The sequence below is a fragment of the Juglans regia genome, chromosome 11, assembly GCF_001411555.2.
Source record: "Juglans regia cultivar Chandler chromosome 11, Walnut 2.0, whole genome shotgun sequence".
Classification (NCBI taxonomy): Eukaryota; Viridiplantae; Streptophyta; class Magnoliopsida; order Fagales; family Juglandaceae; genus Juglans; species Juglans regia.
Window position 1 is genome coordinate 15961398 of NC_049911.1, and position 10384 is coordinate 15971781.

The window sequence follows — 10384 nt, forward strand, 5'->3', positions numbered from 1 at the left end:
CCTTCCTCCATGGTGATCTCCAGGAGGACATGTTTATTGACCAATCTTCAATTTTTATCCATCCTGCTTTTTATTCTTAGGTTTGCAAGCTAAACAAGGCCTTATATGACTTAAAAACAGGCCCCTCATGTCTAGTTTGATAAATTTAGTACTTTCCTTATTGCCTATGGTTTCCAATGTAGCTCTGCTGACCCTTCACTTTTCATAGATCACTCACCTCTAGGCACTATTTTTTTACTATTATATCTAGATGATATTCTTCTCACTTGTTCAAACCCTTCATATCTTAATCCCTTCACTAGTACTCTTAGTCAACAGTTTGTTATGAAAGATCTGGGTCCCATACACTCATTTTTGGGCATTCAAGTCAGTCCAACTCTCATGGTGTAGTCTTATCTAAAGTATGCGCTTGAGATGTGACTAAGGAAGTGATTATTAGTGAATTTGTATTTTTTTCTTAATGATTAGGATGTTTAAAAAATAGTTAAAAGAAAAAAAATCATTTACATTAATGTGCACATTTGAGTTGCACATTTGGTACATCCTAACATTGTCCTAAAATAAAATAACAATATCTTATTAGGATTGGTCAATCAACTCTAACCTAGATGGGGCCGATAAACTGATTGCTAACTTTCTAAATATTAAGGAAAAAGCTAAGCCCACCGCTCGTTTGATCCTGCTCCCAGCTCCCACTTGACGTGGCTTCCACAGAATAAATTAAAAAAATTAAAAACCCTCGTCTTCTTCAAGAAATAGAACAAAACCTAGCTTGCCTCAACAAAATGAAACCTAGCCAATATACCCTTTCGTTGCCACCACAGAACAACCTTACCCTTTTGTCGCCTCCACAAAGAACTTGTGTGGAGATATTCCTTTAGAGGATTTGAAAAGATCACTATGCTTGCAGGAAAGGCTTTTCCAGAAGATTGAAGAACAAGTTTGTGAAATGCATTTAGTGAACGTTTACGTTGATATTTTTTCCAAAACTCTAGAGGAGAGTTTGGGTGAAGCAGGTTGTGAATTTATACTTGTGAAAGAGAAATCAGAAGAATGTACATGGGAGCTGGAGCTTTCAACCAAATCCAAGGAGTTACAGATGCTTAGGCTGGAGGAAGGTTTGGATGATGTTCATTCTCTTAATGATTACTAAAGCACTTTTAGAATCAAATTTAAAAAATGTTACCCACGAAAATAATTTTCTCAATTGAAAGATTACTGAATGGGAAGCATTGATAACAGAGTACGAAAGTTATGAGAGTACATATGAGGCCTACATCGTAGAAAAGTTAGAGTTGGAAAACTCATTGAATCAAAAGACCTTAGAAAATCAAAAGCTTCAAAATGATGTTTCCTCTTGTAAAAAATGAAGGATCTCGTTGTTCTTTTTCTACTTCTTTCTCCTCATTTTCTTCTTCTAACTGAATTTGGTAGGCTGACTTCTGAGAAAGAGAATGTAGAGGAGCAGAAGGGATTTTTGAGATTGTGAAATGAAGGATCACCTTCTTATTTCCTTTTTTTTTTTTAATAATTAAAATAAAGATGTGGCTGCCACGTGTCAAACCATGTCAAGAGGGATCTACGAGCGGGAATTGGGAGCGGGGTCTGTAGAACTACCAAATATTAAAGGTGGAAAAGGTTGGCACATTCTTTTAATACGGCTGAATGGCCGTGAGATTTTAATACGTATGAATGGTCGATATTCATGTAATATTAGAAATTTGTGGAAAAAATGTCTAGGAACACTGCTAAGGTCGATCGATGTTAATCCAAGGGAAATTTTATTTGAACTAGATCTGGAATTGCTTAGCTAATCTCTTTTGTACTACCTAAACATTGAAGAGTTGTATCTCATAATTAATGTACCTGATCAGTTGGTATAGAGCACTACAAATCTCACACTTTTGCATTCTCAAACACCTTGTCCAATCACTAGCATTAAGAATTGATGAAGCCTCAATATATACATGAATTGCATCCATTTAAACAGCTTGGCCTAGAGCACTGAGTACTGAAGGCCACCTCACATATTTTAATTCCTTACTATGGCCTTAGAAACGAAAAGGTACAACAACATGACTACCCACTTCCAAACAACAAAGAAGATGATGCCTAATTTCAAATTTTAAACCGAAAGGAATAGAGGTATTAGAGAATCCATAATGAGGATGTTGAGATATGAGGTCCACCCTGCACTCTTTCACCTTCACGTTTGAGCTGCTTGTTTTAACTGATGCTCCAATGTAGCTCCATCCTTCCAAATTATTTGACTGCTCCAAAAACCATTTGGCTGGTAGGTACACCCCAAACCCAATTGGCCCTACAGAAGGGTCTTTGGGGGCACTTAGGACTAAGGGTTCTTTTAGAGGACCTTCATTAGTCTCAAAATGATAAACAAACTCAACAAATTGGCCTTCATTAGGATGATTGCCCTTGAAAATCCTTGGATCTGAATTCTCTACCTCATCATCAACTTCATAAATAGTAAGATGAGCATATCCCTCCCACTTACTATTATTATCTAAGTTTTGAAGGATTGGAAGTATCACATGGGAACCAAAGCTTCTCATGTTGAGCTCTGGCATTTCAGCTCCCTAGGAAGGTCCACACAATACCTTGGGATTAAAACTATTAGTTTCCTGCATGTGAAATAAGAACAAAAAATAGAAAGATGTTAATTGGAGTATATTAAATATCCACTACCACAAAACATCTTATGAAGAGATCAAAGAGACTCACAACTTCATAGCCATTTGTCTGCAAATTACTTTCTTCATGATTCAAGCTTCTAATGTAGTACTCTGTCATCAAAACCAATATAGAAGGCCCTAATAGAGTCATCATTAGTCATAAACATTTATTGCATAGAGCAAGAATCATTTGAGCCAAATTCTGGCACTGCAAAAAACTTAGTGAATTTGATAGCAGTTCCAGCTTTATACAATTGTTCCAAATACCCCTCACCATTCATGTCTTGAATTCCTCCAAGTGCTAGGCAATTAGATACATCCAGAATTTTTAGAGATGACAAACTATAAATAACACTCGGAAAAATTGAGAGGTTTTTGCAGTTATGTAAAGACAGTATGGAAAGGCCGCATAAACTCTTAAATGATGGGGGTAGTTCCTTTATGGCAGTACCATCCAAATAAAGTAACCACAATGAAGTCATGCTTCCCACAATGTCTGGGAACTTCTCAAATCTTGAACAATCAGAAAGATAAAAATATTCAAGAGACTCCAAGCTAATCTCATTTGGAAACCTTTTAAGGCGTTTGCAAGCATGTAGATTCAATCGTCTAAGCTGTTTGAGAACACCAATAGATTTGTGGAGCTTAGACAAACTTGTACAACCTTCAAGGTCTAGTGTCTCAAGAATTGGGACTCCTGTGAAGTTTGGGGTCTCCAACAAGTTTAGAGAGCCGCTAAGATCAAACCGTTTCAAACTCCCAAAACTCTGTTATCAAAAAATAAATATTGAAAAAAAAAAGCACTAACAAGCTTAGTACCATTAGTAGAAAGAAGACCAAGAAGAAAACATCTTACACTAATTCCCTTCCATAGTTGCTTGATGTGACTGGATTGAAATCTAAGTTCAATAAGATTGTCTGCTTGAAAGCTGTTTGACAAGGATTTTGAAGGATATTCAGACCATTCTAGCACCCGTAACCCATGTGTTGGCATAAAATGTAAGGGGTCGTTGTGCCAATGCAGATTCAATAACTTATCACAGAAATTAGAAAATCTCATGTTGACAAAACTTGTGTTGCGAATTTTAAGAATTCTCAATTTCTTCATCTTTGAGAGGGCTCTAACACTGAATCGTTCCTCATTTTGATAAGGTAAGTTTAATACTATGCCTTCAATCATGTCAGTTCCCTAAAAACCAAGAACAATAAGATAGTGTGAGAAATATTTGCAAAAAACTTCAGAATTAGAATGAAAATACACTATACATTTATATCTAGATTAATCCACTTACAATATTATTCTTCAACATGTGAAGGACATCCTTATAAAGCCACAATCTACTACGCCGACCAGGCACTTCTGGGGATTCATCATAAACTATTTCTTGACCCATTTTTTGTAGCAAATCATGCATCATCAACCTTTTAGAAGAGATGGTTATAAGACATCTCTCCATTAGAATATCAATATTGAGGTATGGGTAGTAACCAAAACTTTCTAATATATCCATTAAAATGTTATCTATGACCTCTCCTTTGAAAAAACAAGCAATATCTAAAAACAGTTTCTTTTGCAAATCCTCCAATCCATCAAAACCTACTTGAAGTATGTCTAAAATTCCTTTATTAGGATTTTCTTTCAGTTGATCCCAAGCACCTTTCCATGCATTTGTTCCTCTACCAAACAAGGAGGACCCTAAAACTTTGAGAGCTAAAGGAAGGCCTTGAGCATATTTCACAAATCCTTCGGATAAATCCACATAATTTTCTTCAAGATGGGCTTTCTTGAAAGCTGCCAAACTAAAGAGCTGCAATGCTTCATCATTATTCAACTCATTAACCTTATAGATATCATTCACTCCATATCTTTTCAATAGATGGTTATCTCTGCTTGTTAAAATGATTCTACTCCCCGGACCAAACCAATCATGGCTCCCTGCTAATGCTGTTAGATGTTCTTCTCTGTCCACATCGTCAAGGACTAAAAATACTTTTTTATAACATAGTCTATTCCGTATCATACTCATTCCCTCACGATCGTCCCATATATTTATTGCCCTTTCCATGAAGATCTTAGAAAGAAGTTGTTTTTGTAAAGAAACTAAACCTCGATTTCTAGTTTCTTCTCTAATACAGGCAATAAAGCTGCTGGCTTCAAATTGGTAAGATATTCTATCATAAATGACTTCTGCCAAAGTTGTCTTACCCACTCCAGCCATACCATGAATTCCTATAAAGCGAACATCATCCAATCCAATACCAAGTATGTTCATCATTTCCTCCACACGGGATTCTATTCCAACAAGGTCCTTGGAAAGAGTTGAAAAGTTACAACTTAATCCTTGAAGTATCCTTTTAATGATTTCTTGGACAATTGTTGACTCATACCTAGGAAAAATGATAAGATAATTAATTGTTATGAGATATTGATAACATTTCAAGAGCCAAATGTATGATAATGTATTAATGTGCAATATAGCACATTATAAGGAGCATGGTTTTGGGATTTTGGTTGTAACCTCCATGCTCCCTTTGTATAATATATTACACTACCATAAATAATGGTTATCAATAAAATTAGAGTACCGATATCATACCTACAATGTTATAGCCCCCAATAATGTTTAACTTTTGACCCTTATATTTCTATTGTTTTTCGGTGAGAATTAAGAGAGTTTGGGTGTTGTTTCAAAATTAGAATTCATAGGAGAATTGTAGGTTTTGATAAGGAATTAGGGTTTCTTGATACATTGATGATCTGGGAGTTGTTGTTGATGCCAAATCCAAAGGGACAAGACATGAAGTAGTTTCATATAATTGATAGTAAAGTACAAGGGAATCGGCTTAGGGAGCAATGTAATGATATGTTGTCAAAAGTATCAAGTACATATAGTAAAGCGGCTAGAGGAAGGAATTTGTGGCTCTGAGGATGAAGGGAAGCCATAGAATGCATGCTGACTTTTGGAGGAATAGATATGGATGCAAATTAAGAAGGTAGTCAGTCCCTAAAGAGGAGGAACCATGAGTGATGATATAATTAATAGTCTAACAAATATACATATTATAAAAAATCCAACCGAGAGGGAAAATTGGGTGATGGCAATAGCTAAATGGCCAATGGTCGAAGATGAAACGATTAATATTAGGGGGCAAGCACCAGTTGAATGGGTAGGCAGATCTCCCTCATCGTTTTCGTAAATTTGTGGTCATCCACAACCAAAAGCAACCAACTAGATCTTGATTCAAAAACGTTAAATAGATCATCAACTATTCAATCTGATGTACAAATCTGGCTTACAGTAAAGCCGTATTAGTTTATAAATTTACTTTTGTGAAATCTCTTACAAGAGGTTTGGATAGTGAGTTGAGATGAAAGTTGAAAGTTGAATAAAATACTATTAGAATATTATTTTTTAATATTATTATTCCTTTGAGATTTGAAAAAGATAAATTGTTTATTATATTTTTGTGAAAATTTGAGAAATTTGTAATGATCTAGATGAGATTGAGATGAAATATTTTTTATATCCAAACCTAATCATGGCAGTAGCACTTCTCTAAAAACAAAAGTAATAGCGTAAGGATCAAATGTTAAATTTATTTAATTAAAGGGATTAGATTTCTCCTCTAGAATTTATAATTTTGTCACAACCAGATCTTTAATTGATCAACACGAGTCTAACATGTGTATTTGTGTATTTATATGGATCGAATTAAATTTGATTGGTGCAACCTGCCAGAATCCTATTTTATGGGGGCACAAATTTGAGAATCTCCAACATATACATGGATGCTCTTGCTATAAGATTAAAAGAAAAAATGTTACCTAAGATGAAAATGCCATCCGGATATGTTGCCCACTTCTTTCAAAGCAACTCTCCACTTTTGCATCTTCTCCATATCAATATTAGGGTCTTCTTCATGCGTAGCAAAAGCTTTTGCAAAAGCCCCAGTTTGGTTTCGTACCTCAGAGGGATCAACATGGTAGAAAACAGGCAAAACTGTCAAACCCGTCTCTCTAATGCATTCGATAATCTGGGCAAGTTCAGTCAAGCACCATCTTGAGGAAGCATAGTTTTTTGAGATAATGGGGATGGCGTACATGGATTCACGTATTGCTTTCAAGAGCTCTTGAGAAATATACTTTCCTCACTCAAGTTTTTCATCATCTTTAAAGACGATAATGCCTTTCTTTTCTAAAGCAGTGTATAAATGGTCTGTTAAACTCTTGCGAGTGTCTTCACCATGGAAATTGAGGAAAACATCATATATCCATCGAGGTCTTAAAGAAGTGGAAGAAGACGGTGGTACTGATGATGAGGCTCTTTGAGTGCTTAGGGGAACCATTGGACACTTGAAAAAAAAAAAAAACTTGTTTAAAGAAGTGCTTGCTAGCTAGTAATTTGGAGATGACTTGGAGAATTATGAGAAGAACTAGCACTAACAGGCTAGCTGGAGATATATATATAGGTAAGTGGCTCCCTTACTTTCCAAACTATCAAAAAATTTAACAAACATCACCATTAGTTGGAATCAGGCCAAGCTTGATCATGGGTTGATGTTAATTTCAGCCTAGAAGACGTAAACAAGACGGAAGAAAATTTGAGATCAGTTGACTTGGACAATTGATCATGCACATTAATGGTCTTGGCCGCGGGTTTCAACTGTTAATCACGTCTTCCACGGCATGACCACAAGTCCAAACAAGGCATGACCACAAGTCCAAACTTGTTTGGCAAGCCGCGTTCAGGTTTCTGCAAAATATATTGGGAAATAGGCATAAAATTTATATTTGGTAAATATCCGACCGTGGTTATGTTAAGAAAGTTGTTAATTTGGTAAATAGGTTACAAGTTATTTTTGTGCTTTTTTTTTCTTTCAATGTATTAATTTTGAGTTAAAAACATTTGTATAATTTTAGGCTTTCTTTTTAACTTTAGCTTGATTTTCTTGATTTCAATTACTATATTTTATTTTATGTTAATTGAATTTTTTGAAATGTTTTAACATGGCATGTTGATTAGGCATTTTAGTTTCTCTTAAAATGCAAACTATGTATTTTAACAAGGCATATTACGTGATTAGTTTTGATACATCAAGAGGGTAACATGTCAAACAATTTGAAGTTTGATATATATATATATATATATGTATATGTATATGAACCGGATCTTTATGTTGCATGGAGATCTTAATTTCAACGAATTAGTTAGAAGAAAAAGAGATCCAAGAAAATTGACAGAGACTCTGAGAATCGATGAACCTTGGTCTTGGTGAATGGACAGGTTTTAACTTTAAGTGCCCGTCATGACTTCCTGTTGATCATTATGTTAAGAAAATTCTTTATTTCATATGAACCTACAAATTATTTTCTGATTTTTTCCCGAATTTCTGGTAGCTGCTAAAAGTTTATTTCCAGTTTCCATTATAAATAATATTCTTTCACTAAGCCAAGATAAACCTTTTACGATTTATCTTGCACAGGGTGTTACATCCACCCAGCCCCGGGGTCCCACTAGCTAATCCCAAGTCATCCCCTCCATTCTCTCATCTTTCATCATTTTCCTAGATAGTCTCCTCTACTTGCTCCATTAGACATCCTAGCTATGTGATTCAATCTCTTTATTTTAATTTTTCTCTTTTTAAAAAAATAAAAACTCTTCGTCTTTTCTCCAAATCATCACACGTACGTCGATTCATCGATCTAACATCTAAGTACACGATCAGATAAATATTTATAAGATGATCGGCAAATGAAGACCACATGCTACCCATAAGAGAGCCAATCTATCTTATCTTTTGTCAACTGCAAACATTCATTATTTCTATTTTCTATTTTTAGAATATAGGATATGTGGGCATGAAAAGCCCTCTTATATTCTCGAAACTCTAAAGAAACCAAGTTTGGCATATCATTATTCATTACTACACCTTGAAATATAGAATAAATTCATTATAACTGGCCCTAAGTTGTATTAACTATTTCATTTAATTAAAAAATTAAATTATACACTTACAATTTTTTTAAAATAATTTTTACAATTATATTTTAAATGAAAATAATTTTTAAAATTAATATCATTTTATATAAATATTCTAATTTTAAAACATAAATATAAAAAATTAGTTGTGTATAGCATTCCTTTATAAAATCTTGTTTTCCTAAAAGTATGGGTGTCAAATCCTGTTAACGGGTCGTGTTCATGTCGTGTCAAGGTATGTACATTACACTTAATGGATCGACACGAACACAACCCGTTAAGGATTTCGTGTCAAAATTCTAAACCCGAACACGACACGGTAAGATAACGGGTTAACACGACACGACCCGTTATGACCCATTAATGAATAAGAAATAAATTGACACGACGTGACACAACACGACCCGTTCCGTTTTAACCCGTTTACATTAATGGGTTGAACAGACACGATACGACACGACACGACCCGTTTGACTTAATTGATTTTATATAAATATTTAAATATAAATAATATCTATAAAAAGTGAAAAAATAACTACAAGTCTAAAATTACAATCCAAACAAATATGATCCACAAAATTTATAATAATATTCATTATTAAAATTACATTTCAAATATAATAAACAAAATATACAATGTAAATATATTAATGTTACAATCCCAAATATAATAAAAAATTAAAAACACAGATTTAAACAAATTTAGAACTTGAAGAAGGAAGTAGAGCGCTCTTCTTGCCCTTTAGGTCTAAGGCTATAAATGTAAATTTAATTTTCTTAACGAGTCATAACGGGTAGAGGGCGCAAGACCGCGCGCCAACCCTGGGCCAAAGGGTTCCCCCACCCCCCCCCGCAAGAGCATGGGAGCGGGGGCGGGGGGCGGGATGACCCCGCCCCGGCCCCCCCCACATTAAAAAAAAAAATTATTTATATATATTAAATAAATATATTGTATATAGATATACACAATTTATAAAAGACTTAAAATTATATTCAAGTCATTGGATTGCTTTGGCCTCCTAGGCCAATCTTTATATAGGAGGCCAAGACAATACAATAGTCATCTTTAAGCAATGTGGGACTTACTACTAAGTCCCACATTGCTTAAAGATGACTATTGTATTGTCTTGGCCTCCTATATAAAGATTGGCCTAGGAGGCCAAATCAATCCAAAATCTAACTCTAATGAGTTTAATTTTTTTTTATATTTATAAATTTAAATTTATTATTTAAATTATATTATAATTTTGGTCTAAAAAAATATTTTTAGACCAAAAATTTTTTTTTTTTAATATAATGGCGGGGGGGGGGATGGGGTTTTCCTCCCAGTGAGCGGCCGGGGCGCCCCCGCCCCGCACCATGCGGGTAGCACCCCTAATAACGGGTTATAACAGGTCATAACGGGTTGACCCGTTAGTGACCCGTTAAGCAATCGTGTCTTAACGGGTCAACCCGTTTTGACCCGAACCCGTTAAGGCTAAACCCTAATCCGCTTTTATCGTGTCGTGTTCGTATTAGGTTAATGGGTCGTGTCACATATTGACACCCCTACCTATAAGGAAAAGTCCTAGCTAGCTAGCTTTTTAACGAGAAGCTTAGAAAGAAAGGTTTACTTAAGCCGGCTAAAAGTGCATAACTAATTAAGTAGATATTATAGGAAAGTTGTTACTAATATTTCCACTTGTACGGTCAACTTCGTCCGTTTTTAAAGTA

The 10384-nt window shown here is 34.9% G+C and overlaps 1 protein-coding gene across 1 annotated transcript; it reads right to left on the reverse strand.

The window, feature by feature from the left end:
• Window positions 1-2857: 2857 nt before the first annotated feature.
• On the reverse strand, window positions 2858-6794 carry LOC118349901 (disease resistance protein RPV1-like). Its single transcript, XM_035695852.1, has 4 exons — window positions 6517-6794; window positions 3983-5078; window positions 3547-3879; window positions 2858-3457 (listed from the first exon to the last, which is right to left on the reverse strand). Exons 1-4 carry the CDS (start codon window positions 6792-6794, stop codon window positions 2858-2860), a joined length of 2307 nt encoding a protein of 768 aa, XP_035551745.1.
• Window positions 6795-10384: the final 3590 nt, after the last annotated feature.